A 25,885-nucleotide genomic window follows, 5' to 3' on the forward strand; every position below is an offset into this window, starting at 1 on the left:
TGGGAGCAGCGAGTTCAAAGGCCTGGAGGGGGACGGAGCTAAGCAGTGTCAGGACCGGGAAGGCCTGCGAGGCCCAACACCGAGCTAGGTGCCCCCGTCTGAGTTGAGGCCGGGCGTGGCCTGGTGGTTTCCGGATTTTATGTTCCGGATCCCATAGAGCGGGGGCGCCGCCTTCCCCCTTTCTGGTGACAAACGGGCCGGAGAGAAGGCCGGCGTGACAGCCCAGGATGCCCCGCGGGCCGGAGTCCAGCCGCGCGCTCGCATGGCTACCCACCGGTGCAGTCGGCTGCCGCGGGCCACGTGCAGTGTGCGGGGTCCCCCTGTCGCCCCTTCCCCGTGCGGCGTGCGGGGCGGGGCCGCCCGGGCCCGCTCGGCCCCGCCCCTCCTCCGAGGGTGACGCAGCCGGGGGCGGGGTCTGGGCGCGGCGGCCCGACTGTTTCGGCGGCGGCGGAGCGAGCACGGTGCGGCGCCACCATGGGGGCCCAGCTGAGCACGGTAGGCGGGGAGGGGCCCGGGGGGCGCGGGGACGGGCGCGGGGAGCCGCGGGGACGGGGAGTGAACCCCACCGGGGCCACCCCGCCCCGCGCGTGCCCCGCAGGCGCCGCGACTCACGCCCCGGCGCTCAGTCGCCGGGACCCAGCCCTCCTACCTGGGGGGCGTGCGGGCGGCGGGCCCGGGGGCGGGCACCCGGCTGATGGGCACTGGGGCGCCCCGCCCGCCCGCATCCCCCCCCCCCCACACATCCCGCCTGGTCCCGCCCAGTGGAGGGAGGAGCGGGCTGCGCGTGAGCGGTGCCTGTGAGGGTGGGAGAGGGTGTGGCGCGGAAAGTTGGGAGTGTGCCTGAGTGTGCTGGTGAGCGAGTGTGAGCGTGAATGGGCAGGAGTTTGAGAGCGCACGTGTGTGGCTGCGTGTGAATAAATGACACGACTGGGTGAAGTGTGAGTGTGCACGAGAGTGCGTGTGAGTGTGAATGCACACGAATTTGTGAGTGCAGATATGCGGCTGATTGAATATATGAAGTGACTGGGTGGGAAGTGTGAGTGTGCACGAGAGTGAGTGAATGTGCATGAGTTTGAGAGTGCAGATGTGTGGCCGAGTGTGAATCTGTGAAGCGGTGTGGTGGGCAGTGAGTGTGTATGTGTGAGTGGAGGTGTGAGGCTGAGTGAGACCGTGTGATTGAGCAGGTGGGAATGAGTGTGTGAGAGAGCATCTGAGAGCACGTGAATGTGGGAGTGGAGTATGTGTGTACTATGGCTGGGGGTTTGTGGCTTCTCTGGGCCACAGTGACAGCGCTGCACCCTTGTCTCCGGCTGGAAGGGGCCCTGCAGAGCTGCCCGGCTGGGCTCCGGCTGTCCCCTGAACCCTACGAAGCTGACAGACTTGTGAGCCCCATTTCACAGATGATGAAATGCAGCTCGCACTTGGCCACCTGCTTGTGCCTGGCAGGGCCTGAACTTGTGGGGCTCCAAAGTCCATGATCAGGCTGTCACTTTTGGGTCGACCCAGGGCCTCCCTCCCTCCCCCCAGCCTGCCTCCGCTCTTGGATTTCTCAAAAGCCACAGTGGCAGGGCTGGTGGCTTGTGCTCCTTGTGGAGGCTGTAGCCAGAGGGCAGCCTCCCCTCCCCCCGTACACACTCTGGTCCCTGGTGCTGGCTGCGTGCAGGGAGCAGGCCACACGGCTGGCACTGAGGACTAGGCCCAGAGCCACTTGCCTCCACAGCCATGTCCGCCCCAGGCGCCTGAGACTTGGAGGGCGCCGGCCTCCTCCCTCTGGCTCTGTGAGGCCCCTCCTCGGCTGCGAGGCAGAAGGCCTCTTGGCCTGGGTGTTTGCTCATGAAATCGTGGCCCAGCCCAGGACTGTGGGGACATTCACACCAAGGAGCAGCCTTGCCCAGGGCGAACCTGTGGGCATTACTCAGCTTCAGAGTAACATCCTGACCCTCCTCCTTCATGGCTCAACCCCCTGACCCCCACCCCTGCTCTGTTTGCCCACGCTGCTTCTCACCTTCTAGCTGGTGTTGGTAGGGTTTGTCACTGCGTCCCAGGATGTGGCTGCTCCATACATTTCTGCTGAAAAGCCAAGGCCCCTGGCAACCCCCTTGTGAGGGGCAGAGCCCTGTCTGGGAGTCAGGAAACTCACCCACTCCAAGGCCTCCTCTGTCCAAGGGGCCCACTGAGCGCTCACGGCTGTGCTGGGGGCAGGGGAGCCACAGTCCTGGATGGGAGGCCAGTCCCCCAGTGTTCCCCCCAGGTGGCTGGGCAGGAATTGCCCCTTCCTTGTGTGGGCCTGCTGGGATCCCCACTCAGCCAGCCTGAAATACCCACAGCAGACCCTAGCTGGGCCTCCTGGTGCACAAGCTCCCACAGGGTCTGCGGGAGGCTGGCTTGGGCTCTGGGCACCAGACGTCTTATCTGGGATGTGCAGGCTCTGCAGGAGGCCTCCTCCCATACTCCAGGGGGCCCTGGCTGAGGGGTTGGCACTTCAGTCTGTCAGCCATCTGGGGGGAATATTGGGGGATGGACCTGTCATCCGGGACTGTGGCTCCCCTGCCCCCAGCACAGCCGTTGAGTGCTCAGTGGGCCCTGACAGGCTGCCATTACAGGTAGAGTCCCAGGCTTGCCACTGCCCCCCGGCAGCTCTGTGCCTAGTCTGTGGCCTTCATCCCTGGCCCTAGGAAAGCAGGGCTGTGTCTCTTCTGCTGAGAGCAGCGTTGCCGTCCACCTGCCTCTCCTCCCGAGTTCCCCTCCCCCACAGTTCCGAGCCAGGAGCCCCCTCTGCAGAACTTCCTCCACTCCCTCCCACTTCCTTCCACTTCCCGAGAAGGGGACCAGGAGGGAGGTGGACACTCAGATCCCAGAAGGACAGCTGGTGGGCGACAGGCAGGTAAGCCTCAACGCAGGGAGCTGGCCCCTGGGGAGGGCTCAGCCTGCCCACTCAGCCCTAAGCCAGGTAGAGCGGATGCCACGGTCCCAGCAGGGAATTGCAGGGGCTTAGCAGCAGGGCAGGGTGCCCCGTGGAGGGTAGCAGGGCTACCCAGCCCCTCAGCAGTGGTGGGTGAGTGGGGGGCTCCCTGGAGACATCCTGGGACTCGAGCTGCCCCTTTCCTTCGCCCCCTTCTGTGTCAGCAGAGGTGAGGAAAGGCAGGTGGAGGGTTCCCCGGTGGGCAGAGCATGGCCGGGGCGGGGGGGGCATCAAATCAAGGACTGGGAGGCAGCTGTCTCCTAGACACCCCCCCCCCATGGCTGTGGTGACATGGTTTTGTGCGTGTGCGTGTGTGCACATGTGTGTGTCTGTGTACGAGGAGCTCAGGCGGAGGACGAGCTGGGGTGGGGCCTTGGCCTCAGCCGTCTGCCTCCTGTTTACTCTGCCCACTGCATGCAGGGGTGGGAGTGCTGCCATGGGCTGGGAGGGGGGTGCAGAGTCCATTCCACCCCCAAGTCATGGGAACAGGGCATCGCTACCCCTTGTGAGTCTGCAGAGCCTTCCATTTTCAGGAGATGAAGCCTTTACCTTTCCACTGTACTCTTTTCTCTGACAGTGTCTGTCTTCCCCACTGGCTTGAGCTCCTCAGGGGCAGGGTCCCCTGGCTTATGTCCCCTGCATCCAGCGGGAGCCCTGGTGGGTGTGCTCCCTGGGGTATATGACCTGACGGACTAACTGCCCGCAGCTGCCTGCCCGGATAGGCATGCGTATGCATGCAAAGTCCACCTCTGCTCTCTCGGTAGCCACACGGTGCCCGCAGGCACAGAGAGGCAGTGTTGTAGGGTGACTCAGTATGTGGACTGGAGCCAGATGGCTGGATTCAAATCCTGGCCCTCCGGCCAGGTCTGTCACCCGGGCCTCTGCTTCCTCGCCTGGAGTGGGAGTGGTAATAGCTCCCGTCTCCCGGGCTTCAGGATTATGGGAGATAATTATGCGCAAAGCGGCCCTACCGTGCTCTGCGTAGTCTGGTCATCAGGAGTGGGGACTGGAAGGAAGGCTGCTGACATTTATCACCTGCCCACGTGAGCTGCCCCTTCCGGCCATGGCACTCATCCTACCGTATGTCTGGAAGGTGGGTGTGCCTAACAGGATCGAATCGAGGGTCCTAGCCACCTAGCCTGTGCTCTGTGGAGGGCTGTGGGTTTTTAAAAGGGACGGGGTAAGCGGGTGCCCTGTGCTTGCCCGGGAGGGACCTGGCCTCTTGCCCTGGTTCCTGAAACTTCCGGACAAAATAAAAAGAGTCAGAGAAAGGCCTGGGATGGGGGCGGGGTGGGGTGGTTTTTGTCCCTTTACGAATTTATCCACAAATATTTACTGAGTGTCTGCTCTGAGCGCCGGGGGTGCCGTGCTGATGAGACACCCAGATGCCCCCACCCTTCTGAGGCTTCCGCTCTGTGGTGTGCTGTTTCGTGTCAGCTGTGAGCACGTGTGGGCGCTGGCCTGGCCGTTTGAGCCCAGGCTGGCATCCAGGGTCCCCGAGGCTGGTACCCGGCGTCTGGAAGGTCTGTGTAGGGCTGCAGCCGGTGTTCAGGACTCACCTTCCGAGCTGATGACTTAGGAGTTTTTTCCACAGCCAGTGTTTGTAGGTTTGGGGCAGGTGAGACAGAAAATGGGAACCCGAGCCCAGACTCCACCCTGGGCCTCCCCGAGCCTCAGTTTCCTCATTTGTCAAACAAATGCAGTTGGCCTATTTCCCACTGCTGTGGGTCAGTGAGGAAATGCAAGGGAAGGTTCTTTGCTGATTGTGCAGCGAGCTGCAGGCCAAGGGGTCTTATGTTATCAAACTTGGCTATGCACTGGGGAAAATAAAACTCCAGGGAGCACCAAACACAACTCCAGCTGGCTCTTACGGTCATTTCAGTTCATCTCCAGGGCTCCCACAATGGTGATTTCCTGCAAATGTAACTTCACTGCACTTTCTCCCATAACAGTGTTCCCAAGGGACACGGCTTCTCTGATTGACAGGGAGGGGCCTGTAGGAGAAGAATCTGCAGCCCCTCCCCCCTGGAGTCTGCAGAGGGGAGCAGGGGCTGTGGAAGTCCACTGAGGGCCTGATTAGCTAGGGAGGGGCCGCTCAAGGAAGAGTTGACATTTGAACTGGGCTCTGAAGGATGAATAGGAGTTTCCTGTTTGGTTGAGGGGAGAGGTAGGGCATTTGGGGCAGAAAGAGGAGTATGCAAAGGTCTGAGGCAAGAAGGGCTTTTGGCCAGAGTCATAGCCATATAGTAGAGGCCTTGAGTGTAGGCAGTGGGGAGACGTCAAGGGTGTTTGAGGAGGGAGTGGGTACCCTGTTGGCTTGGTAGTTGGGGCCTCATTGTGGGAGGCAGGATATGGGACTGGTGAAGCAGGTGGGACTCAGGCCTCGGGCTCTGTGGCTGGGGCGCAGAGAGGGCACCTATCCTGGGGGGTGGCCTAGAAAGAGCTAGACAGGCCTGGCGTTGAGTCCTGGCTCCACCCCCAATTTGCTATAGACCACAGGCAAGTCCCTTAACTGAGAAACAGGGACAGGAGTATCTCTTGTGAGTGTGGTCCTTTGAGGATTGGCTTTGGTACAATTGGGACAAGATCCTGACCTTCTCTGTGTCTGTTTCCTTATATGTAACTTGGGGATAATCACAGTGCCTATGGCCTGAGGTCGAAAGGAGTATCATCCCAGGTTGCTCACATCCCATTCCTAGAGCCGTGCCGGCTTGCAAACGTTTGCCACTCCCGTTCTCTGTGTGGCCATTTCCATCTTCCTTTCCCCCTCAGCCTTAGATGGGACCATCCTCTTGCCCCTGAGGAGGGTGGGGCCTGGAAAGGCTGAGGTTCTCTCCTGAGGTCCTGAACTGGGGTTTCAGACCTGGGCCTCCTGACCCCTGAGTCCAGGGCTGCCAACCAGGCCCCTTAATGAGATCCAGGATGGACGAAACGCTGTGTGGGGCCTGGGATATGGTGGGTACTGGTTAAATGGGCAGTGGCCAGAGACCCCTGCCCCGTGGCCCCGGCCCCTGCCAGGTGGTGGGTGGGTCTGGAGAGGGAGCCCTGGCTGGCTCCCGTGGGCCTTTCCTTCAGACCCATTAGTCACAGACCAGGGGCTCTGTGAGGTGAGGCCTGGGCTGTACCCAGCCTGGAGGCCCTGCCTGGGAGAGAGGCACATTGTTCTGAGCCCAACAAAGGGCCTGAAACCACAGTTGCAACAAGGGAATTTGAAGTTGCTGGGCTGGTTTGGGGGAGCAGGGGCCAGGCCTGCCATGGGATCTCGGTGCTTCTGCCCTCCCTTCACCTGGATATTCCATCTCCCCGGAGGTAGAGGCCCGTTGAGGGCGGCAGGGAAAAGCTCCTGTGTGTGCACCCACATTCCTCTGTGACCTGGGCACCCCCATCTCATCTCATATCCCGGCTCCCAGGAGGGGGGTAGATTAGTAGCTCTTACCTTCCTTCTACAGATGAGAACACTGAGGCTCAGAGAGGTCTCAGGTGCTCAGCCAGGGTGCCCTCCCTGGGTTGATAGAAAGTGGGGAATCCCAGCAAGGCTTTTAGGAAGGGCCTTGAGGGGCGCCTGGGTGGCTCAGTCATTAAGCGTCTGCCTTCGGTTCAGGGCGTGATCCCAGAGTCCTGGGATCAAGCCCCGCATCAGGCTCCTCCACTGGGAGCCTGCTTCTTCCTCTCCCACTCCCCCTGACTGTGTTCCCTCTCTCGCTGGCTGTCTCTCTCTCTGTCAAATAAATAAATAAAATCTTAAAAAAAAAAAAAAAGCAGGGCCTTGAGAGGTGAGGGTCTTCTCACCCAGGTCTGTGCTCTGCAGAATACGCTACCTCAAGAAGCCCACAAAGGAAGCAGAAAGGCCTCCATGCAAGCAAAGAAGTTGGCTCTGAGCTTCCTGGCAGCCAAGGCAAAAAGGGGAACTTGTAGGATGATGAGAACTCGTGGTCCTTTGCTAAGAGAAGTAAAGTCAGGGAGGTGTGCTAGTGATGGTTAGAGAACAAAATGTGAGCCAGCTTTCTGGAGAAGCAGTGTTTTGTGTGGACTTTTGGATCTCAGCCTCACTGAACCCCCCAGTGGGGGCTCCTCCCCCCCTTTTTATTTTGAAATAATTTCAAACTTACAGTAAAGTTGCAATAATGTGCGAAGAACTCTTATATACTTTTTTACCCAGATGGATTCAGTGTAAACATTTACTATATTTGCTTTATTATGGGTGTGTATGTATTTTATTTTTTTAAGCCATTTAAGAGTAAGTTACAGATACAATGCCCCTTTGCCCCTAAATACTTCGGTGTGTATGTCCTAAGGACAAGGGCTTTCTGTCGCCTAATTACAGGATGGTGATCAAATCGGGAAAGTAACATTGATGCAATGCTCTTATCTTTTTTTCTTTTTTTAAGATTTTTATTTATTTGACAGGAGAGAGAGAGCATGAGCACAAGCAGGGGGAACGGCAGGCAGAGGGAGAAGCAGACGCCGTGCTGAGCAGAGAGCCCATTGTGGGACTCGATCCCAGGACCCTGGGATCATGACCTGAGCCGAAGGCAGACACTAAACTCACTGAACCATCCAGGCGGCCCTGCAATGCTTTTACTGAATCCATGGGCCTTAACTCAGATTTCACCAATTGTCTCGATACTGCCCTGTTTTATGGGGGCGCCTGGGTGGCTCAGTCCCTTGAGCATCCGACTCGTGATTTCTGCTCAGGTTGTGGTCGTGACATCCAGCCCCTGTGTCGGCTCTGTGCTCAGCAGGGAGCCTGCTTGAGATTCTCTCCCTCCCTCTCTGCCTCTCCCCTGCATGCGTGCTCTCTCTCTGTCTCTCTTTCCCTCAGATAATAAATAAATCTTAAAAAAAATATTGCCTTTTATAACTTTTATTTCTGGCCCAGGATTTAATCCAGAGGCTTGTGTCACATCCCGGCACTCTGTCTCTTTGGCCTCTCTCTTGGTTTCCTAGGACTGTAAAAGTCACCACAAACTAGCATAAAACAGCAGACATTATTCGCTCACAGTTCTGGAGGCAAGAAGTCTGAAATCAGTGTGTTGGCAGGGCCACCCTCCCTGGAGGTCTAGGGGAGGGTCCTTCTTGTCTCTTCCTGCTTCTGGTGGCTGTCAGCAACGTTTATTAGCTTCCTTGGCCTGTGGCCAAGTCTTTGTCTCTGTCTTGGGGTGGCCTCTGAGTCTTCTTTCTCTTCTAAGGACACTTGTCATTGGGGTTCAGCGCCCAGCAGGATAATCCCAGATGATCTCATCTCAAGATCCTTAGCTTGCTTGCATCGACAAAGACTTTTATCCATGTCGGATCACATTCCCAGGATCCGGGTGGATATATCTTTTGGGGCCACCATTCAACCCAGCAGAACTTCCTTTAATCGGGACCAGTTCTCTGACCTTTCTATGTTTTTTTGTGCCATCGACATTTTTGAGGAGTCTTGGCCAGGTATACTGGGGAATGGCTCTCATCGTTTCCTCCTGGTTAGAGGCAGATGAAATGATCCCATTTCACAGATGGAGAAACAGCTCAGAGAGGCTAAGTGATTGGCCCGGGGACAAAGACAACTAGAAAGGACGGGTGACCAGTTGTCTTCCCTTGCAAGAGTATTCTCCCCAAGTAAACCTAAGCAGTGAGCTAGGCCATGGGATTTGGGTTTTCTGTTTTTTAAAAAGCTAAGCGCTGGGTGGCCCGGTTAGCTGAGCGTCATACTCTTGCTTTCGGCTCGGGTTGTGATCTCGGGGTTGTGGGATCGAGCCCCATGTCTGGCTCCGTGCGCAGCACAGAGTCTGCTTGGGACTTCTCTCCCTCGCCCTGTCCCTCTGCTGCTCACAGGGAGAACCCCGTGCTCGAGTGCTCTCTCTCTCTCATAAATAAATAAATCTTAAAAAAAAGTCTACTTTAAAAATAAATAAATAAAATCTAAACCACCTCTTAAGGGTTTTTGTGAGGTTGAGCTGTGTGGGGCAGGGGATTGGCAAGGAGGAGCCTCTCAAGGTCACGCTGAAGGTCAGAGCGATCATGGGCCAGGGGTTTAAGAGCATGATTGGGGAAGCGAGTGGACTCAGGTTCAAATTGCAGCTCCCCACCCGCCAGCGGTGTGACAGTGGGCGAGTTGCTTCACCTCTCTGAGCTGCTGCTCGTCTGTAAAGTAGTGGTGGGGACAGCTCTCCGAGGGTTACCCTGAGATGAATGCCCACGTGGGGCTCATCGTAGTGCTGGGCAGTAGACTCTCCAAGTTTCAGGGGACCTTGCAGATCATCTGGTCCAGTTCATTTCAGAGAGGGGAAGGGACTTAGCCAGGATCACACAGCCAACAAGGAGCAGAGCTCCCCAGTGGCCAGTTCAGTGCCTCAGCTGTCCCTTACACCTGGAGGCAGAACTCCGGGTTCAGGGGTTTGTGTGTGTATATAAAGCTAGCACTTAACATTCCTTAATAGGACCAGGGAAATTGACCAAAGGAAGAGAAGGGGGGAGGGAGCACAGATACACAGTGCTCAAGATGAAGCACAATTACTTGTGAACTTTACTCTGAGCTTCCTGGCAGCCAAAGTGAAAAGGGACACATGCTCTGTTGTGTAGCTTTCTTTGTCCTGGTTCCTCTGGGAAATGGAGCTTTGACAGTGACTTAGGAATACAGTGATAGGTTTCATGTGCCTGGGTTTTATAACTTCTCCCAGCCGGCACCAAAATGGATGCTGGGGTTCCCTGGGTGAGGATGGGGGGGAGAGGGTGCTCCTGGCAGAGGGGACAGCATGAACAGAGGCCTGGAGGTGTGAACCAGCCGGTGTGTTTGCGGGAAAGGTGGGCGGCAGGCCCGTCCCCGTGTCCACGCTGACCTCGGGGGTCTGTCCCTGTCGTTGCAGTTGGGCCACGTGGTCCTCTCCCCAGTCTGGTTCCTCTATAACCTGCTCATGAAGCTATTCCAGCGCTCCACCCCAGCCATCACCCTTGAGAGCCCAGACGTCAAGTACCCACTGCGGCTCATCGACAAGGAGGTGAGTGCCCGGCCGGGGCGGTTGCAGGGGCTGGACCCGTGGAGGCTTCTTGCCCTCCCTGCAAGCACCATAGTGTTTCTCGGCACCGGCCGTGTGCCCAGGATACAGGCCCCACCTCCGAAGTAGGTCCCGTTGTCTGCCCATCTTAGAGATGGGAATTGAAGTGATGTCCCCTTCTAAGGCTACCAGTAAGCGGGCAGAGGGATTCAAACCCAAGTCTCTAACCACAGAGCCTACTCTCCGAACCACACTGTCTATCCCACGGAAGGCCAGAACAAGAGGGACCTCTCAGGACTTTGGGGTCTAAGCGCCCATTTAACAGATGGGAAAACAGAGGGCAAGAGAGAACAGGGGGGCATTGGAGGTCACACTGTGAGTTCGGGGTAGAACCAGGACTCAGGCCTACCCCTGCCATGGTCCCAGGTGCTTCCCATCCCAGTGCCCCTTTCATCCCCGCCCCCACGGTCATCTGCTCGGGGCCTGGTGCTTGTCGGACCCCAGTATCTTCTGCCTCTGCAGATTCGTGATCTCGTGCTCTTGCTGTGTGGCCCCCCCGGCCCCTCTGGAAGGCTCACTCTTGCCCTCCTGTTGGACCCCTTTCCTTTGAAAACCACCCTCTCCCTCCTTTGCCCTGCCTCCCTGTAACAGCTGCTTTTCCCCCTGCTTTCCCTCATCAGAGCCCCTCCCTGGTGCTATTTCTGGCCACTGGCAGCTGCCTCGGAAGGGTGTGACAGGGAGAACTGAGTCATGGAGCAGAGAAAGTCACCTGCCAGGCCTCGGGCCCTGGGCCCCGGCTCCACCCTGAGCTCCACACGTGTGGTCCCTGAGGCACAGAACCGGGAGGTCACAGACAAGTCAAAAACCAAAGATAGGAAAAAAAAAATCACCATTTCCCAGAGGCTTTTACCAGGCTTTATCTTTTCAATTGTTTTATATATATTGTAACAATTTTGATTCCAGAAGGAACGTGTGGTTTATATGTGCTTACGATAAAAATTCTTTGTGAAGTATTAACGTCCCACCCATCACATCCCCCGCCACTCCACCCCCGTGTGGAGGGTCCATTCACGGGCCCGTGTGAGCCTTTTCCGGGCATCATGTTCATATCTGGGTGATGTGCGGAGTTTTAGGCGTGTGTATACTTACTCTCACTTTTTTAATATCCTGATTTTTTTAGCCAGCCACACAACATGGATACTTACCATGTCTCACCCAAAGCTGGTTCATTATTTTTGATGACTGACTAGTACTTCTCCATAGGGGTGTCACGCAGTGGACCTGCCAGTTCCCTTTGAGCCGGAGGCTAATATCTTAGCAGTTAAATCTGTCCCCCCCCCCATTGTAGCCTAGTGGTGGCTTTTCGGAGTCAGCGAGTGGGTCCACTTTTTGATACATTTGCTAAGCTCCCCCAAGGGAGGCCCCCACGGCTTGCCCTTCCTGGACCTGCTGACCCTCAAGGTCCCCCTGAAGCCCTGGGGGTCGACTGCTCAGCTCGTCATGGCCAGCAGCCTCCTGAATGCCGGCACCATGCTGGGCTCCACGCTGACGGTGGCCTCATGACTTTTCTGTGCCTTCCCACTGTTGTCCAGCCCAAGAATTATCAGCGTCTTTCCCTTGTTTCTCTTCTTCTTCCAAAAACTGTCTGGCGTGTGGGTTTCTGACCTTGAGTCCCGGGACCAATTGAGAACCCTGGAATCCGTGCCCGGGAAGCCTGGGGGCTCAGTTTGCCTGGAGTGCAGCGTCTCTGGGGGGGCAGCTTCAGGCCCGGGCTGCTGGGGCGCCAAGAGCTCTGGCTGTGTCCTGAGTGGTGGCTGGGCACTGGCTTTCTGAGACCCAGCCGCCTGGCTCTGCTCGAACGCTTCAGGGACACTCAGAGTGATGCTCTGTTCCTTTGGAGGAGTCTGCTGTCCTCCCTCCAAGTGAGGACACTGTGTTCATTAGTGGACCTTGCCACGTTACCCAGTCTCGTGTGGGTGCGAACACGTACTGGATAGCAGCCTGCCTTCTGTGTGGCCCCTCCACACCCCTCGTCCTGGCTGCACCGGGTGCAGGAGAGACCCCACAGGGGCCTCAGGGGGCTGGGGCGCCAGGCTTGTTCCCAGCTCTGACCACAGCTTACTGTGGGAGACTTGCCTCCCCTGGTCTTGATTTAAGACTGCTTAACGGGGATTCGGGGGCTTTAGTTCCGGCTCCTTCCTCGGCCCGGCCTGGCCCTCAGCCAGCCTCTGCCCCGCTCTGCAGGGGAAATGCCGTCACCTGCCCACCCTGCACAGGGTGGAGGCCTGGCTTAGGGCTCTTAGCCGTGGCCGTGACTTTGGGGGCAGTGGGGCTGGCACACCTCCTCCGCTGTGCGGCCCTGCTGTAGTCATGGCCATCCCACTTCTCACGGGGCTTTCAGTGTCGTCTAGAGCCCCTCTCTTGTGTCCCAGGCCCGGACACATGGGCCTTGTCTCAGCTCTGCCCCTAGTTCGCCAGCCCAGGGCCCGAGGTCTTCCTGCCACCCCAGGATACTGCCCAATCTGATGGTGGGGTTGGATCCTCCCTCTTGTCCCCAGAATTTTCTGGGCCGTCTGGCAGCCTCCGTTTGGGATCCTGAGTTCATTCCCTACCCCGGTCACCTTGCTGGGTGGCCCTGGGCGGGTCCCTGCCCTTCTCTGGGCCAGTGAGAGCAGAGGCACGCGCAGTGTGTGCCTGACCCCCGGGCCTGCGCGCATGTGCGTACAGGTTTTGTGTCCACTGTGGCATCCGCATCCCTTCTGGATGACATGGGACATGAGCTCTGAGGGCGGGGGGCCCCTCTGCCCGGGGTGCCGTCTAACAGCTCGGGCCTCTTTGCAGGTGATCAGCCATGACACCCGGCGGTTCCGCTTTGCCCTGCCGTCGCCCCAGCACATCCTGGGCCTCCCTGTCGGTGAGTGGAGCCGGGGGCTAGGTCAGAGAGGTGGGAGCTTTGCACTTGAACTAGGGAGAGTGGGGAAGACTTCAAGGACAAGGGGACAGCCAAGCTGGGCCTTCAAGGATGAGTGTCAGAATGAGAGGGGAAATCCCTGGTGTCCCCGGCAGTGGCACGGGCAGGAGCAGAGGTGTGACGGCAGGGAGCTGGGACAGGACGGGAATTCCTGTGGGGGCGGGAAAGGGGCCCTGGAGCTGAGGCCAGGCCAGCCTTTGAGGGCAGGGCGGGGGGCACAGGGCAGTGGTTGACTAGACTCAGCAGACCCTGCAGAGATAGTCCGTGGCCCCTTTGGGACTAGACTCACCCCTCCTCATCCTGCAGGCCAGCATATCTACCTCTCAGCTCGGATCGATGGAAACCTGGTCATTCGGCCCTACACGCCCGTCTCCAGCGATGACGACAAGGGCTTTGTGGACCTGGTCATCAAGGTGAGGTCTTGGGGCTGCGGCCGTGTTGGGGGCAGGGGTGACCACATCCCCTGTAGCCTGAAGGCCCGGTGCTCCCTTGTGCCTGGTTTCTGAGTGAACAGCAAGCTGGAGCTTCCCAGCGCGAGCCAGATGCGGGGGCTTGGCAGAGGGCAGGGCCTGGCGCTCAGGGGGTGTGTCTTCAACTGAGATCGTCTGCAGGAGAGAAACCAGGAAGGTTGACCAGCTCGTGCAGAGCTCACTGGCTGCTCTTGGACCCGCAAAGCCTAGGGCACTGGGTGTCCGGTTATGGCCCCAGGGGGCCTGCTCCACCGCACTCAGTCACACGGTCTCGGTGACCAGCCAGTCCTTTCCTGAGCACGTTTCCCTAAGAAACAGCCCAAAGTCCCCTGAAGAGTAGTGTGGGGAGCTGGGATCCATCACGGGTCCGGGATGGGTGCACACTGTGGAGGAGACGGAGCCATTAGATCAGAGAGGCACGGAACAGCCAGCAAGGATCTCAGTCATCACATCGGGGGCACCTGGGTGGCTCAGTCGGTTAAGCGTCCGACTCTTGATTTTGGCTCAGGTCGTAATCTCAGGGTGGTGAGATCGAGCCCTGAGTCAGGCTGCATGCTGAGCGTGGCGTCTGCTTGAGATTCTCTCTCCCTCTCTTTCTGCCCCCCCCCAGCTTGCGCACATGTGCTTTCTCTCGGATGTGCTCTCTCTCTCTAAAACAAAAACAAAACATCACATTGAGTGGAAGGACAAATGAGAACCATAGGACAGTATACTTTTGTGCAAATCAGAAGCACAAGCTTTGCAGAAGCATCCGTGTTCTCTGATTGCACGTCCAACAAATGCGAACCAGCCCAGGCCAGCAGGGGTGGGGTGTTGGAGACCCTTCCAGGAAAGGCCCAAACCCCTGTGGCCACCCTGGCTCAGCACTCCTGGGGGCCAGGCTTACTGTCCTAACTCCACTGTGTGGGCCCCCTCACTGGGCCCCTCATGGGTGGAAGGACAGGCAGAGGGCCCCGCTGGGCCACAGCTGAGTCCCTGGTTCTCACAGGGTCCTGGGGTGGTGCTGGGTCTGTGAGGGCAGGAAGGGAGCTGGGCCCGGGTCTCTCCTTAGCTTGGTGTCATTTAGATTATACTGGGTGCCCAGGCTTGCGAGCCTGTCTTTGCCCGGAGAGTGGAAACCCTTGCTTGAGGGGAGAAGCACGTGGGACTGAGCGCCAGGAATGGCACAGAGTGGGGCAGGTGGGGTGATGGGAGCTGCTCCCCTGGGCAGGTAACAGAGGGCTGAGATGTGGAGGCCGAGGAGGCGTTGCCCAGACAGAGAGGAAGGAGAAGGACCTTTCTGGTGCAAAGGCCCTGAGGTTAGAAGAAGGCTCGAAGACTGATGCAGCCAAAGGGCAGGGGCTTCAGAAGACTAGAGGAGGGATGGTGGGGCGGGGCCGGGGGCGGGCAGTAAGGTTTGGGCTTTGTCCAGAAAGAAAGGGAAGGGGTTGAGGGTTCCAGCATCTGTTCTTGGTGGAATAACTCTAGCCAAATGTGGAAAAGGTGTTGGCAGGGGCGGGGGTGAGATCCAAGTAGAGGTTGGGAAACTCAGGAAGACCAGGCCCCTTCTGGCTTAGAGACCTCGCTCCCTGCTCCCCATTGGCCCTGGACAAGGGTTAGAGTCTTGGCCCGCGCATGGCTCTGCCTGCCTCTCCCTGTCCCTGCACTTCCCTCATGCTGACACCCCCGCCCCCCCCACCGTGCTGTGGCCACGACGAGCTCTTCTTTCTCCCCCAAGGCCCAGGCCTTTTGGGCTGCCTGTCCCTCCCCAGCTGCCCCCTCCCCGCCCATCACTCCTGCCGGCCCCTCGAGGCCCAGCACCCCCAGCGCTGGGCGGGGTGAGCTGTGCAGCCTCAGTCTCCCCGGCTCTTTCTTGCTTCCTTTCTTCCAAAGAGAAGTCCCACAGGGCACAGGGAGGGAAGTTGTTCCAGGAACGCTGTTTTTATGACAGCACAGAATGGAAAGATCTGAACATGCACAGGAGGGGGGAGCTGAGCCCACTTCCCGGAGCCTTTCTGTGCTGACAGCGTGGGAATCTCCCATCGGGAGGGGGCACAGAGACGGTTCTTGGCAGAACGTTCATACATCCAGCCCTCGGGTCGGGAGCCTTGTTCACCAGGCTGATGCTTTGTGTTCAGAGGGAATGTTAGGGAAAGGCAGACTCCTGGGGGACTGGCCTGCAGATGGGTACATTTAGATGGGTGGACAGGGCCTTACGTGAGAGCCACACACAGGCCGCAGAGAACCCCAGAACAGGTGCTTCCTTCCCTCTGTGGCCCAGAGCTCAGCCCGGTGACCCTGGGAACGGGGCCTGAGAACTGTGGGTGTGTCTTTCAGGTTTACTTCAAAGACACCCATCCCAAGTTTCCTGCTGGAGGGAAGATGTCTCAGTACCTGGAAAGCATGAAGATTGGAGACACCATTGAGTTCCGGGGCCCGAACGGGCTGCTGGTCTACCAGGGCAAAGGTGATTTGGGCTGGAGTGCCTGGAGACCCCAGCAGGCACAGTGAAAGGCTGGGCTGGGTGACCCTTGTTGGGCAGGCAGTCTCCTCTCTGGGGCCTCAGTTTCCCTGGCTGTATAGGAGGGAAATAGGCCAGGACAGGGGTGACTGGCTGCCCACAGATCGGCTTTGTTTGAAACCAAACAAGCGAAAGCATCGAGCCGGAGCGTCTCTGGCTCCCCAGCCTCAGCGCTGCGCCCCCACCTCACCCCGCACTGTCTGCGGTGGGAATGAAGGGCTCACCCTCCTGCTGTTCTCGGCTGACATTGCCACCATCCCGTCCTCTCCCTGCCCCCAGCTAGCTGGCTGGGTGTATGGTGGCTGCCCGCGCCTCAGACCCCCGAAGCAGAGACAGGTGCTCCAGCCCGTCCAGCCCCAAGCCTGGCATGTTTGAGAGCTGGGGTCTCCCCATCTCCTCCTTCTCCTCTCCTCAGGAAAGTTTGCCATCCGTCCAGACAAGAAGTCCAACCCTGTTATCAAGACAGTGAAGTCTGTCGGCATGATCGCAGGAGGGACCGGTATGTGGACCCGGAGTCCCTTGCTGAGCCCCTGGCAGGCAGATGTCATGGGTGGGGGTCAGGGTCAGGCCATGGGACGGGACACAGATTATAAGCCATTGTGAGCTCCCCGAGGTCAGGAGCGCAGGCCTGGAGGCACCTCACCTCCACACCACCTCTTGCCTGCCTGGCACTGGGCCTGTGTGTACGTATACAGCAGGTGCTCACTCAGCATGTGGGGGCTGCTGTTTTGCAGGCATCACCCCGATGCTGCAGGTGATCCGCGCCATCATGAAAGACCCACATGACCCCACTGTGTGCCACCTCCTGTTTGCCAACCAGGTCAGTGGGTGTCCTGAGACGCGCAAACCGGGCTCCTGCAGAGAGGGGGCGCAGGGCCTGCGAGGCACCGCTCAGGGGGTCTGTGCGGCTCCGTGGCCGAAATGTGAAGTTGCTCCGAGAGTCCTGTGCACGGGCAGCCTTCCTGTGGCCGGTGGCGGTCAGGCTTTTCAGCCCAGGGTCTGACCCAAGTGGGCTGCTTCGGGAGCGGAGGGGGTGAGGCGCCTGGAGCGCCCCCCACCCTGGGATTTGCTCCTTGGCTGCTTCCTCTGAACCTCAGCACTCGCCCCGCAAACAGAGTTAGGAACCCAGCAGTGAAGTGGAAGAATGCTGGCTGGGGCTGGGGCTGGGGCTGGCCTGGAGCCGGAGAAGCCATCTTTACAGAGGGGCCGAGAGCACAGCAGCAGGCAGGCCCTGAGCTGGGGGCGTTGAGGCCGGGTTTGGACCTGGTCTATCTAACTCCCGTGGAGCCCTGCTACCTGGGAGTGACCTGGAGACACATGAGGCAGTGGCCTGGGGTCAGAAGGGGCCATGTGAGGAGTAGGTCACTGGGGAGTCTAGGAAGGCTTCTTGGAGGAGGTGACACCAGGCTGAAGGACAGGGTCACATGGAGCCAACTGGATGAAGCCGGTGGGAACGGAGAGTAGGGAGCCGGAGTCCACAGTGCGGGCGAGGCTGTGGAAGGAGCAGGTGTGATTTGGGGAACAGTTGTCTGCATTTCCCGATATAAGGATATGTATCTTGAGATGCCAGAACGTAAGGAGACTTGTCCGAGGAATGACGGACCTCTCACCGGGACCATCTGCTATTTTAAGGGGGACAGTCACGGCGCAGGTTTTGGCCTATTTCCTTCCAGTCCTTCCTTGTTCTGTAGTCGACTGCACCTGTGTTCAGCTGTTTGCTTCCTCCACTCCCTGTTATGTCAGGGCACGTGTCCCCTCTGCCGTAGGAACCATCTGCAAATGCCATTTGTAATGAACACCCTCCGAGGCTTTGAGCCGCTCCCTGGGCGAGATGGGGAGAAGGGGGCGTGCGTTTCTGGGAGTCTGGGTCTGCTCCGCCAGGCTGCCGTCCTGCAGGCTTTGCCAAGTATGTGGCCCCCGGTGGACGGGATGATGGCCATTTGGGGGATGAATGTCTCCAAGGACAGTCCCTCCTGACCTCTGGGCCCTGATCCCTACCCCCCGACCCCCAGACTGAGAAGGACATCCTGCTGCGGCCCGAGCTGGAGGAACTGAGGAACGAACATTCTGCTCGCTTCAAGCTCTGGTACACCGTGGACAGAGCCCCTGAAGGTGAGAGACAGAAGTGCTGAGAGGGCTGGGCTCGGTGGGGGTGCTGGGCCTTCGACTTGCTTGGTCTCCGATGGTGCTCAGGGTGGCTCCGTGAGAGGGAGGTGGTATGACCCCATCTCACAGATGAGGGAGGGATCAGAGAGGGGGAAAGGAAGTGTCCCGCCGCACCCAGCTAGAAAACACCTGAAGTGGGGCTTGAACTCACGTCCTCCTCCAGAGCCCAAGGCCTTCTGCCCCTGCTGGACAAAGCAAGCTGGCCTTCTGCCCTCGATGGGGAGCTCACTCTGGGGCAGGTCAACAGGGTTAGTGCGGGGGATGGGGGCAACTGCACCCGCTGTGCGGTTTGTACCTCATAAGGCATTAGCCCTGGGGGATGGGCTGGGCTGACGTACAGTGACCCTCCTTCTACCCGTCCGGTTTGCCAAGGTCACGTAGGAGGCAGCAAACGAGGGCCGCCTACAGAACCTGAAACAAGGCTGCACTCTAGGGCTTAAGTTCTGCTATTCTGCTTAGGTAGGGATGTGAGTACAAGAAATCTCTCCATTCCTTCTTTGCTGTGAGAAAAGCAGAAGCTCAGGCTGCTTGGTCTGCGGCACTGACAATGTTTGGCTCCAGGGTTGGGACACTGTAGGGGGTGGCTTCGGTGTGACTGCAGCCCTGTAGGTCAGGCCCTTCCACTTTTCAAGAGAAGCAGGGACCTGCGCCTTCACGGGAAACTTCTAAACGTTGGAAACTGGACATTTTCGAAGCACCCTTATGGGCCCCAGCGTTGTGACCTGCCCTGGCTTTGCCTCCCCCTCCTCCCAGGGCCCACAGTGCCCCAGGGCTCAGCCATGGTGTGGGGAACACCCCACCTCTGCTTCCCCTGGAACTGAGCAGATGGGCTCTAGGGGCGGGCGCCCGTCTCCTGAGCTGGGTCATCTGGACCCATCCCCGAGACAGGAGCCATCTTTCTGGGGTGATCAAGCCGAGTCCTGGGCCTCCTGGCCAAGAGCGAGGTGTGGGCCTGGGTGGATTGTGGACTTGAGAGCAGCGCCCCGAGGTCTGTCGCTGGCCGGCCAGCCTGGACCAGCCCATCTGAACTGGGCTCCTTGTCAGCCCCTCCTCTCTGTTCCTGGAGCTAGCTTGGCCCCGGGAGCTGATGTTCTAGTGGGAGAAGATGAACAGGAAACAGGTTCGTTAGCAAGTCACAGAGCCAAGTAGCAGGTGGTTAGTGAGACCAGGGAGAAACGAAGTACAGGTGACCGTGGGCAGCACCAGGATTTGGGGCACTGACCCCCGTTTGCAGTCGAAAATCCACATAGAACTTTTGACTCCACAAAAACGTAATCATTCATGGCCTACTGTTGACCAGAAGCCTTACCGAGAACACAAACCGTTGATGCACACCTGTTTTGTACGTCACACGTGGTGTTCTTCCAATAAACTGTGCGAGAGAGAAGAAAACGTTAACAAGAAAATCATAAGGAAAATATATTGAGAGCACCGCGCTAACGGCAAAAGACGCACGTGTGCGTGGACCCGTGCAGGTGTCCTCCCCCCCCCCCCCCCCCCGATGTTCACAGGTCAAATGTAGGCTCAGGCAGGGAGGTCTGGCAGGGGCACCCGGTCCGGGAGTTGCTCCTTTTCCTACAGTAAAGAAAGGAGCATCTCTCTTGTATCCGCGTCTCACTCACTCAAAGGTGGGAAACAGATGTTTCCTCCCTGCTGGTCACGTGGTAGGGTAGGCTTGTCACCTATGGCGGGAGCTTCTTCGGCCCTGTGGCCCCCGGAGTAGGGGCCGGCGCTGACCCCTGGTGGTGACACATGGCAGTGCCAGCACCGGAGTGCTGCGTGCTGGGGACCCACCATTTGAACAGCAACAAGTTACCCGCCGAGGAAAACTTGGGGTTCGCTGGTCCAGCATCTCACGCTTGTGTTCATTATTACCTTGACCCACAGTTCAAGAGCAGTTGAGGTATTTTCTACAACACTGGGCGTAAACTGCAGTCCTAGGTGCTGAGAGATCACGGTAGCAGGCGGGCTAGGCTAGCGTGGAAGTGAAGGATGGGGAGCGGGGCGAGCTCACGTGGCAAATACAGCTGACCTGTGTTTTCCCCACGAAGCCTTCAGTACACGTATAAAGAAAAATACACTAGCTAAAAAAAGATCCTTGGAAAGTCGAGATGTCTTATACACCTGCACATTTTATGTGCCAGCAAATATAACTTAGTCCCGTGCAATTTCTTAAAAATAGACTTAAACCTCTTTCACCTATTTCTCCCTCCCCCCACCCCTGCCTCTGGCAGCCAGCAATCTGTTCTCTGTATGTATGAGCTTGGGGTTTTCTGGATTGTTGTTGTTGTTTTTAAGATTCCACGTATAAGTGAGGTCATACAGTATTTGTCTTTTTGTCTGACCCTCTTCACTTAGCATAATGCCCCTGAGGTCCATCCGTGTTGCCACAAATGGCAAGATTCATTCTTTTCTATGGCTGAATAATATTCCATTGTACTGAAGGGGTTCAGGCCCCCCCCCCCCACTGAATGTGCCACTTTGGCATGTGGATTATTTTGAGCTGAAGCCACTAGAGACCCTAATGGGCTCAAGAGAAACTTTTATCCCTCCCTTAACTGTACAGAAGAATCTAAATTGGGGGTCTTTCCCAGAATAAGGGCTATTAACAGAGGTAAATTTTATCTGAGTGACCCATCTGTATGGCAGGGCACACATCTAATTACCAAACATCTGCTCTTTGTATCACCCTGTGAAATGCATTCCTTTCCTCTGAAATCCCAGACCCTTACCCCCTTTTCCTTAGTTCAGAATGACATATAGACCTCATTTTGCCTGTCTTTGGAATGTCCATGTCAGTGTTGATTCCCTGGATGTATGCTATTAAATTTGATTTTCTCCTGTTAATCTCTCTGATGTCAATCTGATTCTTAGTCCAGCTAGAAGGACCTTTGAAGGGACAGGAATTCTTGCTCCCTGATGGTATTTATAACACACTTTCTTTACCCAAGTATGCATTAATGGGCATTTAGGATGCTTCCATATCTTGGCTGTTGTAGACAGTATAGCAGTGAACATGGGTTGGAGATATCTTTTTAAGAGTTGGTGTTTTCATTTTCTTCAGATAAATACCCAAAAGTGGAATTGCTGGATCCTATGGTAATTCTGTTTTTAATTTTTTGAGGACCCTCCATACTGTTTTCCACAGTGGCTGCACCAGTTTGCCTTCATTCCCACCAACAGTGTACGAGGGTTCCTTTTCCTCCACATCCTCGCCAGCACTTGCTCTTTCTTGTCTTCTTGATGGTGGCATTCTGACAGCTGTGAGGTGTGCAGTTGAGCAGAACGTGTGTGTGCTTTGGGATGGAATGTTCTGTGTCTGTTAAGCCCATCTGGTCTAACGTGTTTCTTAAGGCCAGTGTTTCCTTATTGATTTTGTCTGGGTGACCTATCCATTGATAAAAGCGGGGTATTAAAATCCCTTACTATTGGGGCGCCTGGGTGGCTCAGTTGGTAAAGCGTCCGACTCTTGGTCTTGGCTCAGGTCATGATCTCGCAGTCATGGGATCGAGCCCCACGTCGGGCTCTGTGCTCAGGGCAGAGTCTGTTTCAGATTTCTCCCTCTCCCCTCTGCTCACTTTCTCTCTCTCTCTCAAGTAAACAAATAAACAATCTTTTTAAAAAAGCCCCTAATCCCTTACTGTTATCATGTTGCTCTCTATTTCCCCCTTTAGATCTGTCAGTATTTGCTTTATATAATCAGGTATTTCTCTGTTGGGTGCGTAAATATTGACCAATGTTACATCCTTGTTGGACTGACCTCTTTACCTTCATGTAATGCCCGTCTCTGTCTCTTACTCACTCCAGCTCTCTTTTCATTTCCATTTGCATAGAATATCTTTTTCCGTCCCTTCTGTCTGTATGGGTCCTTACAAACATCTAAAGTAAGTGTCTTGTAGGCAACATATAGGTAGGTCTTGTTTGCTTTCTTCTGATTCCAGTGTAGTTAACATACATTATTACATGTTGCAGGTGCACAATGAAGTGATTCAGCAATTCTGTGCAGTACTTAGCGCTCCTCCTGATAGGTGTCCTCTTCATCCCCCCCCATCCACCTCCCCTCTGATAACCATCTCTTTGTTCTCCACAGTTAAAGAGTCTGTTTTCTGGTTTGTCTGGGTTTTTTTGGTTTGTTTTGTTTTGTTTGCTTTGTTTGTTTGTTTGGTTTCCTAAGTTCCATATGTGAGTGACATCATCTGGTATTTGTTTTTCTCTGACTGACTTCGCTTCGCATTACATTCCCTAGATCCATCCATGTTGTCGCAAATGGCAAGATTTCATTCATTTTATGGCTAATATTCCATTGTATATCTAAACCACATCGTTATCTGTTCATCACTTGATGGACACTTGGGCTACTTCCATAATTTGGCCATTGTAAATAACACGGCCATAAACATTGGGGTGCACGTATCCCTTTGAATTAGTGTCTTTGTATTCTCTGGGTAAATATCCAGTTGTGTATCATAGGGTGGTTCTATTTTTAATTTTTCGAGGCACCTCCATACTGTTTTCCATAGTGGCTGCCCCAGTTTGCCTTCCCACCAACAACGCACAAGGGCCACGTCCTCGCCAACACCTCTTGTTTTTTGTGTTTTTTATTTTAGCCATTGTGACAGGTGTGAGGTGATGTCTCATTGTAGTTTTGATTGGTATTTCCCTGATGATGAGTGATGTGGAGCTTTGTTTCACGTGTCTGTTGGCCATCTGGATGTCTTTGGAGAAATGTCTGTTCATGTCTCCTGCCCATTTTTATTTATTTATTTATTTTTAAGATTTTATTTATCTGACACAGAGAGAGACAGCCAGCGAGAGAGGGAACACAAGCAGGGGGAGTGGGAGAGGAAGAAGCAGGCTCCCAGCAGAGCAGGGAGCCCAATGCAGGGCTCGATCCCAGGACCCTGGGATCACACCCTGAGCTGAAGGCAGACGCTTAACAATGCAGCCATCCTGCCCATTTTTTAATTGGGTTGTTCACTTTTTGGATGTTGAGTTGTATCAGTTCTTTATATATTTTGGATACTAGCCTTTTATCAGAGAGGTCATTTGCGAATACCTGCTCCCATTCCATAGGTTGTCTTTTAGTTTTGTTGGTTGTTTCCTTTGCTGTGCAGAAGTTTTTTATTTTGATGTAGTCTCAATAGTTTATTTTTGCTTTGATTTCTCTTGCCTCCAGGGACCTATCTAGAAAAAGGTTGCCATGGCTGATGTCAGAGAAATTGCTGCCTGTGCTCTCTTCTAGGGTTCTTATAGTTTCAGGTCTCACATTTAGGTCCTTCACCCATTTTGAAGGTTTTTCTGTATGTGTATGGTGTACAAAAATGTAGCTGTCTGGTTTTCCCAGCACCATTTGTTGAAGAGACTGTCTTTTTCCCATTGGATATTCTTGCCTCCTTCGTTGAAGATTAATTGACCATATAATCATGTGTTTATTTCTGGGCTTTCTGTTTTGTTCCATTGAGTTATGCGTCTGTTTTTGTGTCCATATAGATAGGTCTTGTTTTTTATCCACTCAGCCACTTTTGATTGGAGAATTTAGCCCATTTACATTTAAAGTAACTATTGATAGGTACGTACTTATTGCCATTTTGTTCATTGCTTGCTGGCAATTGTTCTGGGTGAGCCAGGCTGGGCAGGGGCTCAGGGCTAGCGTTGGCTTTGGATCAGCCTCTCCATTCTCCAATGTTTGTTGAAAAAAGGGAGAAACTCAGCACAGGAGTGTAACGGTACGGGGAGGGGGCTTTGGGCTGGTGGGCAGTCATTGGTCAGTCACGCAGCCACACTTGGACTCACCTGTCTTCCGCCTGCAGCCTGGGACTACAGCCAGGGCTTCGTAAATGAAGAGATGATCCGGGACCACCTTCCGCCTCCGGAGGAGGAGCCGCTGATACTGATGTGTGGCCCCCCGCCCATGATCCAGTACGCCTGCCTGCCCAACCTGGACCGCGTGGGCCACCCCAAGGAGCGCTGCTTTGCCTTCTGATGGCCAGGCACTGGCTGCTCGCTCGCCCGCCCCGCATACTCACCGTGCCCTGTCCACCCACTCCTCCCGCCACTGTTCTTTAACATCACCTTCCCCCACATCTCCCGCTGTGGCCCCGGGTTCAGCCTGGCCTGCCTGTGCTTGGCTGGGTATTCTGCTGGGCTGGCCCCCGAGGGACCCCTTTGGGAGCAGGGTTCTGTTACAGGTGGGCTGCCGCCAGCCACCTTCCGGGTGGGTTCCTGTCTGGCCCTCATCGGTTCTTACCAGTGATGCTCGGCCCTGGCCCTGGCCCTCCCCTCCCTCCACCCCACCCACCCACCCACACACTACTAGGCCAAGGCTGCAAGCACCATGCTCCGCCCACCCCTCCCAGGGCTGACCACAGTCTGGAAATAAACACAAATGTACAGGGAGCCCAGAGCTGCAGGTGCCAGGGACCCCCAGCCACTGCCTCGGGACCCTCACCTGCCACCCCTCACTACCTGCCCAGGGCCACAGCCAGGCCTCAGCACCTGACACTGCATGACAGGTAACACCGAAAAGTCCTCTTGGTAGGGGCCGTGGGGGTGAGAGTCTGCCCCCGACCCTGGGACCCAGGCAGGCCCAGCCAGCAAGGAGCTGGGCTCTCCCCCGGGCTGGAGTAGGAGGAGGGGGCTGGCCAAGGGCTCCTCCGGTGGGCACGCGGGCCCTCCTGAAGCCTCAGCATCTTCCTCAACACACGTAAGCATTCAGGCGGCTCTGGGAGTTCCCAGCTGTCAGCCGGCTGGCTGATGGACCGCCTCGGGACCCCAGGCCGCCAGCGCTGTTGGCAGAGCTGAGACGATGTTTATTTATTCCTCTGTCCCAGACCCACCCTTCCTGCTGCCTGCACCCCAGCAGAGGGGAAGGTCCGTCTGAGCAGCATTCTCGGTGACCTCGATGTTGCCTTTAGACAAGGGTGGGTTCGCCTCTTGCATATGGGCTTTTTCAGAATCATTTATGAGCAGAAAACACATTGAAATAAAACTTTGCTAATACTAACCCTTCTGCAGTTCCTTGAGGCTCTGTGACTTGTGTCACTGTGGGGGTGGGGTGGGAGAGGAGACAGAAAGGGGCCCGGCACTTACTTCTAATGTGTGTTGGTGTTTGTCACGTAAGGTTCGGACTGTACAGAAAACTGTACACAGGAAGAAAATACTGGGCATCCAGAGGCAAACGTTGATCGCTCTGATGAAACCACATGGCCCACCGTGGGGCTGCTGCTTTTCCCCTCATCAGACGGGCTTTCCCCTGGGGTCACACATTCTCCATCAGCCCACATGGATCATGATTTATTATGCAGCACATTCCCTGTCCTTGGACAGTTAGGCTGTTTCCAATTTGTGAACTTTTTTTTTTTTTTTAAGTAGGCTGCACACCCAGGGTGGGGCTTGAACTCACAACCTTGAGATCGAGAGTCGCAGGTGCTACCACGTGAGCCAGCCAGGTGCCCCTCAGATGATTTTCTTGAGACTAGACTCCTGGAGATAGACGGGCCAGGCTGTGTGGACGCTGGGAGTCCGGCCTTGAGACCCTCCCCTCGTGCCCAGCCTTATTCACACCATCTCAGCGGTGTGAGAAGCTCTCTCCAGTCCTGTTGTGCAACTCTGTATGTCCCATTGTTTTCCTTTTTGCTTTCCCCTCTGGCCAGCCCTGAAAAGCAGGGAGAAATCATTAGCCTCACTTTCTGCTGGAGGGACTGGGGCTCAGCAGTGAATAGCCTTCAGGTTGGAGGTGGGGCCACAGTCTCCCTGTGGAAGGCTGCAAGGGGGATCACTAGCTCCCTCATTCCTTCATGCACTGTTCCAGGTGCAAGAGACTTGGCCACAGCTGCCCCA

At 56.2% G+C, this 25,885-nt stretch overlaps 1 protein-coding gene across 3 annotated transcripts; it reads left to right on the forward strand.

Moving 5' to 3' along the window:
* The first annotated feature begins 377 nt into the window (after positions 1-377).
* LOC113241692 (NADH-cytochrome b5 reductase 3) lies at positions 378-25,049 on the forward strand. Of its 3 annotated transcripts, none has more exons than XM_026479491.3 (9): positions 378-495; positions 9,811-9,942; positions 12,781-12,853; positions 13,217-13,323; positions 15,697-15,826; positions 16,296-16,379; positions 16,615-16,700; positions 17,893-17,992; positions 23,857-25,049. In XM_026479491.3, exons 1-9 carry the CDS (start codon positions 475-477, stop codon positions 24,027-24,029), a joined length of 906 nt encoding a protein of 301 aa, XP_026335276.1. In that variant the 5' UTR covers positions 378-474; the 3' UTR covers positions 24,030-25,049. The 3 variants fall into 3 exon arrangements, with proteins under 3 accessions (XP_026335276.1, XP_048074151.1, XP_026335275.1); XM_048218194.1 differs by lacking the exon at positions 378-495 and adding an exon at positions 2,609-2,884; XM_026479490.3 differs by lacking the exon at positions 378-495 and adding an exon at positions 2,698-4,055.
* The last annotated feature ends 836 nt before the right edge of the window (positions 25,050-25,885 follow it).

This window comes from Ursus arctos, unplaced genomic scaffold (assembly GCF_023065955.2).
Source record: "Ursus arctos isolate Adak ecotype North America unplaced genomic scaffold, UrsArc2.0 scaffold_21, whole genome shotgun sequence".
NCBI classification, from domain to species: domain Eukaryota; kingdom Metazoa; phylum Chordata; class Mammalia; order Carnivora; family Ursidae; genus Ursus; species Ursus arctos.

What these genes read in the sequence shown, in the direction of transcription:
- LOC113241692 (XM_026479490.3), top strand. Translation starts at nt 4,026, where the DNA reads ATGGCACTCATCCTACCGTATGTCTGGAAG. An exon ending in TCCTACCGTATGTCTGGAAG is followed by an intron (nt 4,056 to 9,810) that starts GTGGGTGTGCCT and finishes CTGTCGTTGCAG; the next exon opens with TTGGGCCACGTGGTCCTCTC. An exon ending in TTGTGGACCTGGTCATCAAG is followed by an intron (nt 13,324 to 15,696) that starts GTGAGGTCTTGG and finishes TGTGTCTTTCAG; the next exon opens with GTTTACTTCAAAGACACCCA.